Genomic DNA, 17,445 nt, shown 5'->3' with positions numbered 1-17,445 from the left:
AGACCGGAACAGGGGTGGGAGGTGGCATCTGAGGACAGGGCAGAGCCGAGGAAGGCAAGGCTCCTCTGGATCTAGGGTCACGGTGGATTCTGCCCCTAAGAAACATGCCATGGACTTCTCCAAGCTAGTCACACTGGCTGCAGCGGAAAAGTGGACCTCCCTGTGCCCGGCTGGCCTCAGAGCACCCTGGGGCCTCCAATTCGTACTATGATAACAAAGATGGCATTGCCCTGGCCCTCTCCTTCACTGGTAAACTGATGGATGTGCCCACCTGTGCCACAGGCAAAGCTTCCCACCCCATCTTCAGGTTTGACTGGGGGATACAGAAGTGGGTGGGGCTATACCAGGACCTTAGCTCAACCAAACATTGGGTCTATTTTGTCCTAAACTTAATATTGTTTTAGTATGGTTTCATGCTTATTTATGTTGTGAAATCTGATTATGTCAGTACTACAAAAATGTAAGCAATTATTTTTTAATTCTACAGACTATGTTATTCTAATCAACAGAAATCAACCAATACTTCTTTAGCAAATACATTTAATATTCTGCATGCTACAGAGTTTGGTTAAAAATATGATAGGTTATTAGTGCAAAATGAGGGGTACATTTTGATGAAAGGAGCCATTTTTACACTCTGCCCTCTGAATTTTGGATTCTAAAAGGGAATTGTTAAGTCTGGAGGACAAGTCACATCTGACTTCTCTTTAAACATTCAGAAAAATAATTTTCCGGTCATTGCTTCCTCTTCTGAGTTTCCAGGGCAACTGGCCAGTTCTCTTGGCACTCAGCCAGCACTGCACTGCACTGGCACCCAGTGTTCATTTAATGGGGGACCCGAGGGGTGGAGCTCAGCACCCTATACCTTTCCCCCCAACACTGTCCATCCCTTGTTATTTCTCTACCTTTTGCTGTGGTTTCTGGCTGACTTGAGAACCCTCCGTGTCCCCAGGTAGGCCACTCTGGATGCTTACTATATTATGTCTGTGTGTTCCTAAAAGATTGTGAGTCCATCTTTGGCCAGGAGGTTTCTCCTGTTCACACTGATGTGTCTTTGAAAAGAGTGCATAAAACTAAATGATAATGAGTGGAGACACATGAATGGTTAGTGAATATTTGTATACTATTTTTTTAGCAACTTCATTGAGATATATTAAATATAAAATCCAACCATTTAAAGCACACGATTCAGTGGTCCTTGTTTTGTGTACATGCAGTAACCCCACCTCTCATTCAGCTGTAGGCAATAGCCTCGCCTTCTGTTCAGCCTTACATAATAAACATTCTGAGCCTCCAGGGCACTGTGCTTTCTCCATTAGCGAACCCAGGCTACCGGATGTGCCTCTCTGCGTGTCTGTGTCTTTTCTTCATTCCTTCTTGGCCTCCAGTCAGGTCAAGTCCCTGGAGCCATGCTGGATATGGTAGCAGACAGTGAAGAACTGGAGGTGGAGTCAGGGAAGAGATGTATTTTTAGGGGATGATTGGCCTCGAGTGGTCTTTGTAGCTAGAGGAATCAAGAATGAGTATGAAGGGGCCAGAGAAATGCCAACTGTTAAGACCACTTGCTGCTCTTGCAGAAGACTCAGTTCTATTCCCAATGCCTGCATGGTGGTTCACAACCATCTGTAACTCCAGTACCAGGGGATCTAAATCCCTCTTCCGACTTCCTCTGGCATCAGGTACACATATATCCAGGTAAATGTGGGAGCCCACAAAAGCTTCCTAGTGAGATCTGAGCTTGATTTACACAGCAGGGCTGCATTAGGGGATGGCTTGACCACGTGTATGGTCACCAGGTGTCTGGGATGGTCTGCACTTGGCTGTGCTGGGGGGAGGTCTGTTGCCCCACCCCTTAGCATTCCTTTAAAAACCCTTTAGTACAGACAGAAGAGGCTGGTGGGTTTTGACACAGGCCCTCCTGAGGCTATCCTGTGTTTCTATCTGTTTCTCTCCTCTATATTTCTATCTAAATCTCTTATCCCTCATTCCTCAAGAGTCTCTAGGATAAATAAATGTGGGAGCTGCCCCCCCCCAGATGATGCCAGAAACAAGGACCCAGGGTATTGGTGAAAGCTTGGGGAGAAAGCCCTGTAAGAAGCAGTGGCACTGGTCCAGTTTTGTAGTGAAAGTGGGCGGGGGGGGGGGAGAATTACTCTCAGGAGGAAGAATGAGGGGCTGAAAGACACCCAAGTGAGGCTGCAGTGGTGTATCTCTCTATCAAGGTGTCTTTCTTTTTCTCTCTTAAAATTCTATCTATAAAAATTAAGGAAAAAATGTAAGATAGTGTAGTAATACAATGTAGAAAAATTAGAGTAAGATAGAGTAGGAATATTAGGAAGAAATGTTAGAATAAGATAAGCAACAAGACAGGGGAACTATGTCCTTAATTTTCTAACTATGGGGATTATGTTCTTAACTTTCTAACTATGGGGATATGAATGCAAAGTGGGAAAAATCGGAGGGAGAAAAAAGATTCCTGAGGGAAACTTTTGATCTCAAGCAGCAGGAGAAAGAATTTTCCCTGAGATAGATGCAGATGAAATAAAACTTTTCACTCTGCTGATGCTACTACCACTGTATGGAAACATTGTACCATCAGAATTAGTTTCCTCTTGACCATGAAGCCAAAAGTTCAGAGAGCAGAAGTCTTGGGAACACTTTGTGGTCTTTCTCTCTCAAAAAAAATGGAAGCTTTCTTGGGGAAAAATTAATCTCTCTCTAAAAACTAAAAAGCTTTTCAGGTCTTTGAAGTTCTCAGGTCTCAGAAATTTCTCTTTCTGTAAGTGCAAAATTAGATTCACCTGGAAAAGTATGGGAAATCACCTGTGGTTCGCTCTAAGAAAAAACAGACTTCTTAGAACTAGACAAATTCTCTCCTCTAGCACTGTCTCTTTCAAGCTAATATTAGAAAAACAGCAGCCAGAAATTCCCATGTAGCTGGCTAGCCACAGATGCTCTGGAAACGTGCAGGGGGAGAGCCTCAGAGAGCCCAGCAAGGCAGATTTCTCCCTGGTGGGGAGGGGCTGCTGGTCTGGAGGAAGCAGTAAGGCTGAGCCTTGGCTGCAGCTGCTGCGGCACCAGGGACTCTGTGTCTGAGGAAGAGACAAGCCAGGACAAGACACAAATCTGTCTGGGAGAGAATCTCTGTGAGAAGGCTGTGAAAAAAGCTTTATATTAAGTACTTTCATTCTTTCACTAACCCAGTAAAGGTGAAAGAGCAAACTTTGAGGGAATTTTGCTTCGGGCCCAAAAGGACCTGCCAGAATATGCTGGAGCAGGCAGGTGTGACTCAGCTCCAGGAACAGTGTCAGAAAATGAAAACTACCTACCAATGCCACCTCAGGGAGAACAGACATCTCCCAATCTCCCGTGGTGAAAAAGCAAAAGGCTTAACTCAAACCTCCCATGCTAAAAGCAGAAACTTGACTTTAGAGGTGTAAAGGGAAACAGAAGTGGTGGACTCAAAAGGAATTATGGGAAATGTAGTCCATAAAGTCGTTTGTAACAGTGGGTTGATGTAGAGAAATGCACTATGGGAAATGTAGTTTTTCCAGCTAAAAATGGTGGTACTGCTGGAAAACGCTTTTTCAGCTGAAAGTGAAGTTTCTTTTCAGAGTAATGTTAGAAAGCTTAATCTTACCTCCTGAGAACTAATAAGAGGCAAACAACTTGCCTCTAAGGAGATAATTAAAGTGCTAGTACTGTTTGTCAACAAATCACTTTGAAAATCTTAAAAACCAAGGGAAAGCAGTCGTACACTGGAAAATTGCTTTAGGTATGGAAACCAAACTTCAGAAAATCTAGCTGTCTTAAAAAATAGAGTCATTTCACTTGAAAGTTCCCTATAAGAAATCAATGCTAAAATAGAATGTTTGCTTAGTGAATGCACTGGTGTTTGTGAGGATAGGAAAAGTGTACCAAGTACTTACAACTACAGTCTGAGTCAAATAACTCGTGGTCAGAGTATACCGCAGCTGCTAATAAAAATCACACCAGGGGTCAAGAAGCCAATGAATGGGGTGAAAATACTAAATCATGAAAAGGTTCTTCCTCAGAGTAGGCTAATGAAGGATGTGTTTCATGAAACAACATCTATGTTCTTGACTCCTTTGAACAGTAGCAGTTTTGGTGAACAAATAACCTTGCCAGAAATATTGGTCTAATAAAAATCTATCAGGAAGCATCAATGTTGTTAAAAGAACTCATGGCAAATACAGCTTTAAAAAATTAAGAGGGGGAGAAAAATTGAGAGTTTGGTGATGAGTGTGGAACAGAGGAATATCAGCTCCAATGAAAAGCAGCAGAGCTCACAGCCACACTGCTTTTGTCTGACTAGTGGCAAATCAATGCAGGTTTGAGATAGTACATAATAGCTGTGCAAGGGTTTTTGCTAAGAGCTTTATGGAAGCTCAATACAGTAATTTCACCTCATCCGAGGCCAGGCTTTTTGGTAAAGCATTACAAAAGTTCTGCTATAATAGGAACATTTTCCTGAATTGTAGCACTCAAGGGAGCTGCAATGAGCTGAGTGAAGAGACAGCCCCCAACTGGCTACCATCCGTGCCGTGCACATTTCCGCTGGAAGGGCCAGCAGGAAAGGTGACTTTGGGAAAGTGACATTGTTGTGAGTGTTACAGTCCTCTGGAAGCAAGTGTTACAACTCCATAGCAAGAGAACTCACTAAATTCTAGGGTTGTTTTAAGGTTGAGAGAGCAAGCCAGGCAGTGGTGGCGCACGCCTTTAATCCCAGAACTCAGGAGGCAGAGGCAGGCGGATCTCTGTGAGTTTGAGGCCAGCCTGGTTTACAAAGTGAGTTCCAGGAAAGGTGCAAAACTAAACAGAGAAACCCTGTCTCAAAAAACCACGAGAGAGAGAGAGAGAGAGAGAGAGAGAGAGAGAGAGAGAGAGAGAGTCACTGATGAATTAGGCTCTTGTTTCCAACTGTCAGGAGAACTTTCAGAATGATATCAAAGCTGACTATCAACTCTGAACTTTAGAAATGATTTACATACTTCTTGTCTTGTTAATAGTGTAGCTAAGAAATCTTTTCTAGATGTTAGTTAAGAAATCTCTTCTAGATGTTAAGGAAATCTCTTCTAGATGCTTGCTAGTGTAAGTTCTGTTATAGTTTTATAGAATTTTCTCTTAAATAGAAGCTTAGTAAATAGTTCTAAGAAACCTCTTCTAGACATGTGCTAAAGTTTGTAAAATACAGTTTCCTTTTGAATCTAAGTTTATAAGAGAGTTATATAGAGTTTCCTTATGAATATAAGCTTGTAAGAAGTATAAATAAGTATATGTTGAATGTGAGTTTGTAACAAGTGTAAATGTTAAACATGAGTCTAAATGTTTAATGTAAGCTTTCAAAAAGTGTAAATATGTATAGTGATAATAGTTCAGTTTAGAGAGTTGTAAATATGTAATGTTTATACTAGAAATATGTTGATGTTAATGAACAGCTAAGGGAATCATTAAATTTGATGTAATTTATCTGATGCAGTTCGAATCAAGAACTTATTGATTTATAAAAAGGGCTTGGTACAGCTAAGGCTGTTATAGACATCTTAAGACTAATTCCAAAAAATATACACCATCTTTATCATCCTCTACTCCTGTGCTGGGAGGTGTGGCAGCTATGGAGATCGCTGTAGGTGGTTGTAAGCTCAATAGGAACTTGGACCAGAGCTGAGTTAAGCTCAGTACCCACTCCTGCCAGAGGCTGAGAGTCAAGGATGGGCAACTTTCTTCTTGATCACTTCCAGCCTAAGACAGAGTATGCTTGGTGGAAAGCATATCTCCATGACGCATAATGGAAGGAATAATCAGGGAGAATGACCCGCATAATGGAAGGAATAATCAGGGAGAATGACCTAAGACAGACCTTGTCTATCTGAGGGGAGGGGCTCTTTAAAAAAAGGGGAAGGACCTGTGGGAGCCCACAAAGATTTCCTAGTGAGATCTGAGCTTGCTTTACACAGCAGGGCTGCATTAGGGGATGGCTTGACCATGTGCATGGTCACCAGGTATTTGAAATGCTCTGCACTTGGCTATGCTGGGGGGAGGTCTTTTTCTTCACCACTTGGCATTCCTTTAAAAGCCCTTTAGTAGAGATAGAAAGGGCTGGTAGGTTTTGACCCAGGCCCTCTCAAGGCTATCCTGTGTTTCTATCTGCCTCTCTCCTCTATATTTCTATTTACTTATTCTTCATTTTTCCCTGCTCAAGAGTACCTTGCGGGGAAATGTGGGGACAGGCCCCCACAGGTAAACACTTATACATATGAAATAAATAAATCTAAAAACAAACCTAAACAAGAGTGCAATGAGGATGCTGCGTGTAAAAGTATTTTCTCTAACACTGAGTATAGGTTTCACAATTGCCATTTTAAAATCCACCATAGGGCGATGCAGGGCAAAAGCCCTTACCAGATGCTGTACCTCCACTATGGACAGCTCAGCGTAGGCAGAAATTAATCTGTTATAAACAACCCGGTCTCAGGTGTTCTATTACAGCGACACCAAACAGCCAATGAGATGCCACTGGCATTTCTGGACCTTGTTTGTTCAGGCAACATTTCCAGAAGCTGCATGATGCATGTGTGATATTACAAAGGGTTGTGGCCTAGTGTGCTTTCTATTTGCTGTTATAAAATCATGACCTAGGGGCTGGAGAGATGGCTCAGAGGTTAAGAGCACTGACTGCTCTTCCAGAGGTCCTGAGTTCAATTCCCAGCAACCACATGGGTGGCTCACAACCATCTGTAATGAGATCTGGTGTCCTCTTCTGACCTGTAGTCATACACGCTGTATACAAAATAAATAAATAAATCTTAAAAAAAAAATCATGACCTAAGGCAACCTGGGGGGAGAAAGGGTTTATTTCATCTTACAGTTACAGTGTATCATAAAAAGAAGCCAAGTCAGGAAGAAGGAACTGGAGCAGAGACCATGAAGAAACACGGCTTACTCCCCCCCTGGCTTGTTCAGCGTGCTTTCTCAAACAGCCCAGGACCACCAGCCCACAGGGGGCACTGTCCCCATGGGCTGGGCCCACCCACATCTATCATTAATCAAGGAAATGTCTCCACAGACTCGCCTACAGATGGATCTAACGAGGGCATTTTATCAGTTGGGGTTTCCTCTTCCGGATGACCACAGTTTGTGTTAAGTTGACAAAAAAAACTGATTGGCGTAGGCCAAGACTCCAGTTGCATCTCCCAAGTCAAATGCTCAAACAGGGAAACGGTGCTGTGGAAGAACTAAGAAAGTCGTTTTGGACCAGCCGGCCTAGGGGAGTGGGGGCAGAGAGCAGTGCCCCTCCCCCTGACATGGAGTTTAAGCTTACCAAAGAGAGGGAGCTCCTGAGCATCACAAGAGGGTCTAGTCTCGGGACCCCACTCTTGAAATGACTGCAGGTCTCAGAAGGCTTTGAACAGAGGAGCTGGGGGCACATAGACATAGAAACACAGGATAGCCTTGAGAGGGCCTGGGTCAAAACCCACCAGATCACCATGTTAGGAAGGGAAGCAAGGGTTTTACAGGCTGATGGCACACACCTGTAATCCCAGCACTCAGGAGGCCGAGGCAAGAAGTCAAAGTTTGATGTCAGGTGGGCTGTCTCAAAGAAAACATTTTAAGTGGTATTTATGTAAAGCATACTTTTTTGGGGGGGGGGTTAGAGACAGGGTTTCTCTGTGTAGTTTTAGTGTCTGTCCTGGCTCTCGCTCTGTAGAACATCCTGGCCTTGAACTCACAGAGATCCACCTGCCTCTGCCTCCCGAGTGCTGGGATTAAAGGCCACCACTGCCCAGCTTACTTATTATTTTTATGAGTTAATTTTTTCCAAGCCGAGAAGGCACTCCCTTGGGCGTGGCTTTCCCCTGGAAGGGGATGAGCATGCCCCCTCCCACTGAGCACACTGCTGGTGAACACCGGGCAGGAAACCATACTCTGGAGATGGCGCTGCCTGGTTCTGCTCTGTTGTTACCACAGGCGAGGAAGCAAAGCACGGCCTCTTGCCTCCGGGAGGGAGAGGCACAGGTAGACGGAGGTACCAGAGAGGCCTTGAAATAGCATTGTGTCTTGGGCATCAAGACCCATGAGTAGGTTGGCAATCCCTTGAAAACGCCCCTCAATCAGATACTCCGAATCGAGGGGCCGGGGCTGCAGAGCCAGCCCCATGAGTTTGGGGGCTGCATCATCACGGCACAGACCCACCCTACTGAACATCAGGATCCCACCGGGAGCATTAAAGAACATGGGTGCTGGGCTCCCTGTCTCCGAGGATGCTTGACTTTCTGGAGGTGGCCCTGGCCTGGGAAAAAGCAGCCTTGTTGCGATTTCCTAACTGGCCATCCTAGACCTTCCCTTTGTCAGTTCATGGCACCGACCACAAGATGGTGCCCTCTTCATGGGAAATGGCTGGAGCCCACCAACCGAGCAACTATTTCTGTATTCCTCTGTGCTCAAAGAATGGGTTTAGATTTAAAGACATTCCCCCGCAGCTCAGCCGGAGCCGTGCATCCTTGAGTGCGGCCAGTACTGGGGTCTTTGCTCCTCTGTAAGAAACCGCAGGATTCTTCAGCCTCGCATTCCTCAAGGATCGATAATGCACAATAGCCGTTGGGTTGAGCATTTCTGATCACGACTGTTGGCCTATTAACCAGTTAAGCCTCTACCATCTGCCACGAGCTTTCTGTTGCTTTCTTTAGAACAGTCCTTTGGAAGAAAATTGAAGCCAAGAACATGGATGTTTTCCAGATCACAGAGTAAAAACCGGCAGAAAGAGTTTCCTGGTTCCAGAATCCGAGACCTTCCTAAGATCACGTGGGCCATAGTCGGTGCTGGGGATCTGGAAAGTACAACCCCGAGAGGAGACTTCTCGGGGGTGGGTGTTGGAGGCAACCCCTGGAAGACTCCCTAAGGCCGTGCCGTTAAGCAGGGAGGGTCCCCCGGGGACGCTGGCCCAGGTGGGCGTGTGCATTTCAACAGACACTTGACAAGATCCCTTCCAGACTGCGGACCAGACACACCCGAACACTGACGTCAGAGCCTCAGAGACCCACCCGAGGAGTTTTCACCCGGCATGGAGAGGCTGCAGGGTGGATTTTACAGGACAGAAGTGAGGAAATGGAGGGTGCAGTTAGTGTCTGGATCCTTCCCGCGACTCCAAGGTGTGTCTTAGCACCTCGGCTCTGGTTTTGTCGTTTTCCAGCCTCAGTTTCCCCGTCTGTAAAAAAAACTTGTATCTCTCAGAGGAGAGTCACGAGAATCAATGCAGTTTGTTTATTAAGAATTTTAGCACATATAAATAAGTGCCATAAGACTCTTAAATAAGCATATGTGAGAATATCCATTTATTTATATTAAATGTAAAAATTGTTTTTAAATTCCAACTAGTTTTAAACTTCTATTATTTTCATACTTGTAAGCACCAGGCGAGAGCACAGCAAGGTGGGAGAGGGAGATTTCAGAAAGATTAAAAAAACATTTCCTTATAGTAAAAATGTAAAACCCCACAAAGAATTCGTAAATGTGATTCAGTAGTACTCTGGACTCAGAAATGGGTTAAAATTATGTAAGTCCCCCATGTTATCTATCACATGATTGTCACCAGCTAATAAGCTCATGTTCTGTTTACACACACACACACACACATACACACACACACACACACACACACACACACACACACACACACACACACAAGAGGAATGCAATGAAAGGTTTTGCTTTTTCTAAGAAGAGTCCTGTTTCTTCCGGTTTATTTTCTGTCAAGTCTGGGAGTGGGAAATGAATCAGGAGGATGCTGAGGCGGCGCCTGGCACTCGGGACCCAGGCCTCCTGGTCTGGGTCTGGTGAGCAGAGCCTTGTTCCACAGCAGCACTTGCTGGGATCTCATCTCTCATCACACACACACACACACACACACACACACACACACACACACACACACACCAATCACTTCCAGTGGGAGCAACCCCAGGGAAGGGCCTGGCAAGCTGGGAACTGCACAGCTCACTGCTGGAAGAAAGACTAGAGTGTGGCTTCCAGGGTGGGGCTGTTACATGCCGCACTTCAGTGTTACAGGTTGAGTGTCCCGGACTAAAAATTGAAGCCCTTAACCTGGAACTTTCCGTATACTGACTGACACATCAAGTGGAAAATTCCATGTCTCACCTCCTGTCATGTCAAAATGCAGGCATGGGGGCTGGAGAGATGGCTCAGCAGTTCAGAGCACTTGCTGCTCTTCTAGAGGACCCAGGTTCAGTTCCCAGCATCCACATGCCAGTTCACAACCGTCTATACCTCCAGTTCTAGGGGATCTGGCGCTCTCTTCTGGCCTTTGAAGGCCCCAGGCATGCCCGGCACAGGGTAGACGTGTACATGCAGGCAAAACATCCATACACATAAACAAGCATCTTTGAAACTCAGGTACACTAGAAATACCATGTAAAATTGCCTTCGAGCTATGTGTAGAAGGTTTATACGAAATTCAAACAGATTTTCTGTTTAGGCTGTAGTCCATCCCAAAGATATTGCATTATAAATATGCAAACACGCCCAAATCTAAGAAACACTCTGCATCCCGAGCCCTCTGGTCCTGAGCATTTGGGCAAAGGACCCAACCTCTGTTTTCTTTTTTGGTCTTGGCTGCCATGTTGTTTTCTGGTTTTCCTTCTTTTTCTTGCATGCTGTTCTGTGAGGCAGACTGTGGAGAGGAAGCCTGGGCGAGGATGTATCATTTCCAGAACCACGTGACCTCCCCCCTCTGCCTCCTGGTACGGGGCAGAGCCCACACAAAGGCCTTCCCCGGTCCTCTCTGCACCCAACTCCTGACTCAGCCCCCTCCGCTGCTGCTGCCTCTCCCACCAGGTCTAGGGAGCTGGGGGAGCAGCCTGGGGGCTGGAGGGATGGAAGGGAACAGGAGAGGACACACCCTCCACACAGGCGGAGCCTTACACTACTGTTCACCCTGCAGACACGGTGTTTTAAACGCTGTCTAAGTGCCTTACTAGCAGAATGATAAGCCACCAGTGCTGGGAATCAGTATTACAACATGATCCACGAAAAATGAAATTGTATTCCAAGTAACTGTCCTCGGATGTGGGGGCGATCTGGCTGTGATGTCTGCCACACATTGATCACTAGGCTGATCTGGCTGGTTGTCTTCGTCAGGGTTTCTACTGCTGTGAAGAGACACCATAATGGCAGCATCATTACAAAGAACACTTAATTGGGGGTGACTCGCTTACAGTTCAGAGGTTCAGTCCATTATCATCATGGTGGGATATGGCAGACATGGTGTTGGAGTAGAAGCTACCAATTCTACAACTTGATCTGAAGCAAATAGGAAGTGAATTGAGACTCTGGGCACAGCTTGAGCATGTATGAGACCTCAAAGCCCACCTCCACAGTGACACACTTCCTCCAGCAAGGTCACACCCACTCCAACAAGTCCACACCTCGTAATAGTGCTGCTCCCTATGAGCTTATGGGAGCAATTACATTCAACCACCAACTACCGCACTGGGTGAGCTGGTGTCCCTACCTGTAGGCAGATTTTTTTTGTCAGGACCATCAGCTCCCCTATAACAACATGGAGAGTTATTATTAATTATGAAAGCTCAGCTGATAGCTTAGGCTTGTTTATAACTAGCTCTTATAACACAAATTAACCCACATCTTTTAATCTACATTCTTTTATGTGACTCGGTTACCTTTATTCTGTATTGCCCATGCTGCTTCCTGGCATCTCCACCCTTCTTCTTCCCAGCATCCTCTGTGCCTAGAAATCCTGCCTAGCTATTGACCATTCACCTTTTTATTTAAAGCAGTCACAGTGGCACATCTTCACATGGTGCAATGGACTATTCCACAACATTTTCCCATTTTGTCTAAATAAAATAGAAAGGCTCTAACAATACAAAACTATGTACAATAAGGACAATTATCAAGTAAGAAATATATTCACAATGTTCCATTCATTAGTGTTTGGCAAATTCAGAGAAAATACTCTATTATCTATTCTATCTTAGTCCAAAGTTTTATATCTAAACCATTTTTTGTCATAACTTGTATTGCCATTCTAAAAAATATCCTTTTAGACCTTAAAACATCTTTTTAGACAAATAACTTAAGCTTTTATGTAAGTTTCTTTTTTGAATTTGTTAACAAGAAAAAATGTAAAACTATAACTATCTTGTCTTCAATCTCCAACAGAGACCCAAGAAGGATAAAAAATATTACTTGAGCATACACAGAGTGCAGAAAAAGCAACTTCCAAAACTGTAGAAATGACAGAAACATCTGGCTGCCTGGACAGTCACCCCAAGGTTCCTCTGTAATGTTGGGGCATGCATCTTCGGCCTGTAGGCCTAGAATATCTGACAGACTTTTCTATAAAGCAGGAATTTCAAAGGACTGTCCTACCTGTCTTGGCAAAGTTTGGCAGTTGCTGTCTTTTGTGTCCTGCTTGTCCAGTTTGGACAGCATACTGTCAGCAGTCTAGGCAAGGGCAGTCCCTGGCCAAATGGCTACCTTTTGCCATAAAGAAAGCAAACTCTATATGAAGGTTATTCAATGTCCATCATCCTCTTATGAAGTAGATTGGTAGACAGGAGCAGACATGTCTCACTGTCATGAAAAGCCTTATGTTTTTAAAAGATTTTAAATGCCATATTCTGTAGGTCTTTGAAGTGTTTGGAGATCACCTATATATCTAAAATATGCCTCTGTATGACCTTGAAAACATACCTAAAATGACTCTAAGTTTGATTGTTATAGATGACTACTGTTAACCTCTATTTCTTTATTATCCTAAATAGCTTTCAAAGACTAAAACTTTACATTTTTAAATGAGCTGTTCTCCTGGTGTCTCACCCTTCTTCTTCCTCCCAGCATCCTCTGTGCCTGGAAATCCTGTATGGCTATTGGCTATTCAGCTTTTATTACAGCAATCACAGTGACACATCTTCACACGGTGTAAAGGAATATTCCACAACACCCGCCTTTCCCTCTTCAATCCACGTGTCCTTCCTGCAGCTTTGCACTGTTGAAGACAACCTTGTTCGACAGAGGTCCACTTTGCTGCCACGTGCACACAGTATTGTGTGTTCTCACTGGAACCTCCAACACGCTTTCATGGTTCAAACCCTGACCCGGAATGAAGAGCTGGAGTTGGGCACTGTACCACCAATACCACACACTCAGGGACAGTTCCTTTTTCTGTCAGTCCTCTGTCCATCTGTCTATCCATCTACACTGTCTTTTTATTAAAGCTAAAAAAGAATGTGCAAAGCAAAAGGTAAGTTTTAGGACTGGGGTGTGCCTGAGTGAGACAGCTGAGTGGTGAAGCACTTTCCTAGCATAGGGGAAGGCCCTGAGTTTGGTTCTGTGTTTCTTATTGAATAAGACGGTTACTTCTACAGTAGCCAGCACCACAAAAATCCACTCATCCATCCACTCACCCACCCATCCATCCACCCATCCATCCATCCATCCATCCATCCACCCTTCCACCCATCCATCCACCCACCCATCCATCCATCCACCCATCCATCCATCCACCATCCATCCACCCATCCATCCATCCATCCATCCATCCACCCACCCATCCATCCATCCATCCATCCATCCATTCACCCACCTACCCATCCATCCATCCATCCATCCACCCCCCCCCCATCCATCCATCCACCCATCCATCCATCCATCCACCCACCCATCCATCCATCCACCCTTCCACCCATCCATCCACTGGCCCACCTGCCCATTCATCCATCCATCCCCCCATCTACATGTACATGCATATAGTGTTATACCACATTTAACTTTCAGAAGCCCTAATTCAAACTTTTTTCCCCATGCTTGGGTATCCCACTCATCCATCTATCTGCTTGACATGAAAGAGTTAATATCCAAAACAGAAAGATGTGGACAGATTATTAGATGACAAATAGCCTCAAAGAACCTATTTATATTGACAGGCATATGATTGTTTACTCTCCCAAATAGTTGATTTTCATATCACTTGGGGGTTTCTGAAGAGGGATTAAGAAGTCTTTTTAAAAACGACTTTATTTATTATGTGCATGTGTGTGTGTTGACTACAGGCAGAGGACAGAGGTCAGAGGACAACACTGAGAATCCAGTTTTCTCCTTCAACTGTGGGTCCCAGGGACTGAACTCATGTCAGAGTTGTGCAGCAACCCTTTGTCTGCTGAGCCATCTCACTGGCCCAGGATTTAAGATTCTCTTTCTCTTTTGAAAATACAACTTATTTTTTTTTTTTTTTTTTTTTTTTTTTTTTTCTCTTTTTGAAAATACAACTTATTTTTTTATTCATGTATGTGCATGTTTATATGGGTACATGGGCTGAGCATGCGGAGCCCGCGGGGAAGCAGGAATCTAGGGAGGACATCTGATCAAGGTTTGCAGCCACTCCCAGTACACAGGCTGGAAGGTGTCTATGTGGGTACATGGGCTGAGCATGCGGGAGCCCGGGCGGCTGGAAGGTGTCTATGTGGGTACATGGGCTGAGCATGCGGGAGCCCAGGTGGCTGGAAGATATCTATGTGGGTACATGGGCTGAGCATGCGGGAGCCCAGGCGGCTGGAAGAGGGCCTCAGATCCCTTGAGGTTGGAGTTGCAGGTGGTTTTAAGCTGTCTGACATGGATGCTAGGAGCCGCACTCTCGCCCTCTTCGAGATCAGCAAGCATTCTTAACTGCTGAGCCACCTCTCCAGCCCTTGAGTAAGCACAACCCAAATCCCCTTTCGTGATAATATTTAGCAAAGACAAGTTTCACTTAAATGACTCACACACACTCAATGAAGGAGAAATCAGCTTTTATTTACAGATTTGTCAAGTGTCCTCTCCTGTTCCCTATGAGGTCCAACTCTTTGCAGACTCAGCATCGAGGGTGGGCTGTGAACTCCGCAGCGAGAGCAGGGGTGGGCAAAGAGTAGGGCACCTTGGGTTATGGGGTTCACTCTGCTGCTGCTGTGGCCATGGCTCTGCCTCCTCCACAGTCACATTCCTGGTACCTGCCTCCTTGGCTAGCAGAGGGGAGGTTAACCTGCCTGTTAGTTGGAATTTCCCACCTGCTCCTCGCCTGCTGGTTTTGTGATCCATGTCTTCACGTGGCCAGGTCCTGCCTGCCAACCTGGATGTAGGGGTTAGAACACAGGCTCTTTCCAGCACTGAGAAAACCACAGGCCTGCGGGTGATTGCAATTCACAACCAACCAACAAGCAGGAATATATACAGAGGCCAACGTAAAATGCTTTTCCCTTCAGTTTCTGGAAAGCTCTCTTTGTTTTAAACTGAAAAGTAGGATTCACCTGCTTCTTATAGCCAGTGTATTTCTAAGGTGTGACTACTGTGTAGCCAAAGCTTAGAGATGCCCAGGCATCCTGCATCTGCTGTGTGTTCGTATGTTCAAGGCGCTAACATGTCAGGTTTTATAGTAATCTTCAGGAGTGATGATTTCATTGTATGATGTAGAAGTAAGTCCAGATAAATGGGCAAAACATGGGTCTACAAAGACAAGACTTCAGTGTGCTTGTTCACTGCCTCAGATGACGAGTCTGGGGGACAAAGTGCGTGGTCGATGATGAGATGATTTCGTCCAGTCTCACAGCCCTCACCAGGCGCCTGTTTTCATTCCTGTGAAAGTGACGTTACTTCTTGCTTCTGTCCCCTTCCACCCAGTACTGCTCAGTCTGCATCTCTGTGAGCCGGGAGACCGTACGATGAAAGGCGAAGACTTCCTCCTCTCCAGTGAACATGGAGAGGCCTGCCGAGTCCTGAGAGCAGACAGACGCAAGCCCGGTGAAAACCAGCCACTCCAAAGGAAGGCTGTGGACCAGACCCGGGCTGAAAAAACCTTCAGGCTTACCTATTTAGATAATATATTTTTCCATCTTTTTGTCATACACCATCTATCTCTTAAATGGGACTAAAGTGTTAACTGATCTAAACTAATAGGTAATCAACAGAACCAGGAAGGAAAAAGAAAAGAAAAATATCAGATCAAAGCGGAAACAGAGAAACCAAAAAGATTTTGCTCAGAATGGAAGTTCTTTACAAACTCTAAAAGGAACATGCTGGAAAGAAATCTCTCTCCAAAAGTAGCTAACGGCAAAAATGATAGCTTTGCTAGGCGTGGTCACTTACCCTGTAATCCCAGAACTCCATAGGCTAAGACAGGAAGATTGCAAGTTTAAAGCAATACCTGCCTTAACAACCCAAAAAAGAAAACCCAGAAGTTCTAGTAGGTTAGGAAGCCCCAGGGGACAGATCTCCGAAGAGCCTTTTGTAGACTGAGTGACTGAAAGGTCCTGTGGGTCCTGGCTCTGGAAAGCCTGCCTGAAATCCAGTTTGCAAAGACTAGAGCCGTTTGGGATATTGGTCTCCTTGCCAAAGGGTATATTGGGGACCCCTCCCACTGTAAAGCCAGTCAACACCCTGGGGCTGGGGACACCAACATGGGCTTATGGTAATGAGGATTTTTCTTTCTCTCCTTAGGGGTTTGCTCTTATGTTCTTAGAGAGACAACTCCCCTAAGCCCATCCTCCCGAAGCCCGTCTTCCCCACCAAGTCACAGTGACTCTAGGACCCTGAGGTCACATTCCCCGATCTCTCCATGATGGGCCCCAAGTCTGAAGCCTGACCCGTACAGAAGTCTTAAAAGCCTATGATGAGGAATTAATGTGACTGACTAGCTCCTCAGATGCATTGACTATGGACCCCACATGGGGGTTTAATTAAAGAGCTATTCCTACACCGCCATGATCTGGGTGTTTGTGTCCTTCCAAACTGTCCGTGGTGAGACTTTAACCCCCAAAGGAGTGGCATTAGGTGACAGAGCTTTAAGGGGTTAATTAGGTCTTGAGAGTGGGGTTCCTAAGAACAGGACTGGTGTCTTCACAAAAGACAGCCAGGGAGCTCTCGCCTTCCTTCCATCTTGTGAGGTTTATGGGAAAACAACTTGAACTCTGACTCCAAACTAGGAGAAACAGTGGTTGATGAGCCATGCATGTTACAGTATTTCACGACAGTGGCCTGGAGACTGGGACATACAGTGCAATCAAGTTTTCAAAGTTGATCTGTTTAAAGTATTATTGGCTCTTTTCTCTCAAACTCTTAGGATGAATAATGTCTATTCAAGTCAACAAGAATTTACCGTTGGCCCTAGATGAATGTGATCCCATTCTTGGGGGCACTGTTGACAATTGAAATTTATTTTTCAAGACTTATTTTTTTATTTTATGTATACAGGTGCCTTGCCTGCATGTATGTTTATGCACTATGTACATGCAGTATGCATAGATGCCAGAGGAGGCATCAGATCGCCTGGAACTAGAGTTATAATTGCAAACTGCCATGTGGGGGCTGGGAATCGAACCTAGGTCCTCTGAAAGAGCAGTCAGTGTTCTTAACTGT

General features: G+C 45.1%; 1 protein-coding gene across 3 annotated transcripts in view; it reads right to left on the bottom strand.

Annotated features, from left to right (window-relative positions):
• Window positions 1–11,060: 11,060 nt before the first annotated feature.
• Afg1l (AFG1 like ATPase) overlaps window positions 11,061–17,445 on the bottom strand; it is a 167,913-nt gene continuing 161,528 nt past the window's right edge. For 2 of the 3 annotated variants that reach the window (XM_028890259.2, XM_028890260.1), the window contains one exon: window positions 14,830–15,806. In XM_028890259.2, the coding sequence (XP_028746092.1) occupies window positions 15,681–15,806 (126 nt within the window). In that variant the 3' untranslated portion in view covers window positions 14,830–15,680. Of the gene's footprint in view, window positions 11,187–14,829; window positions 15,807–17,445 lie in introns of those variants that run through there. The other variant, XM_037200459.1, reaches the window with a different exon arrangement.

This window comes from Peromyscus leucopus, chromosome 8a (genome assembly GCF_004664715.2).
Source record: "Peromyscus leucopus breed LL Stock chromosome 8a, UCI_PerLeu_2.1, whole genome shotgun sequence".
NCBI classification, from domain to species: Eukaryota; Metazoa; Chordata; class Mammalia; order Rodentia; family Cricetidae; genus Peromyscus; species Peromyscus leucopus.
Note: the sequence above shows the minus strand (reverse complement) of the source record. Positions and strands in the feature narration are given on the sequence as shown.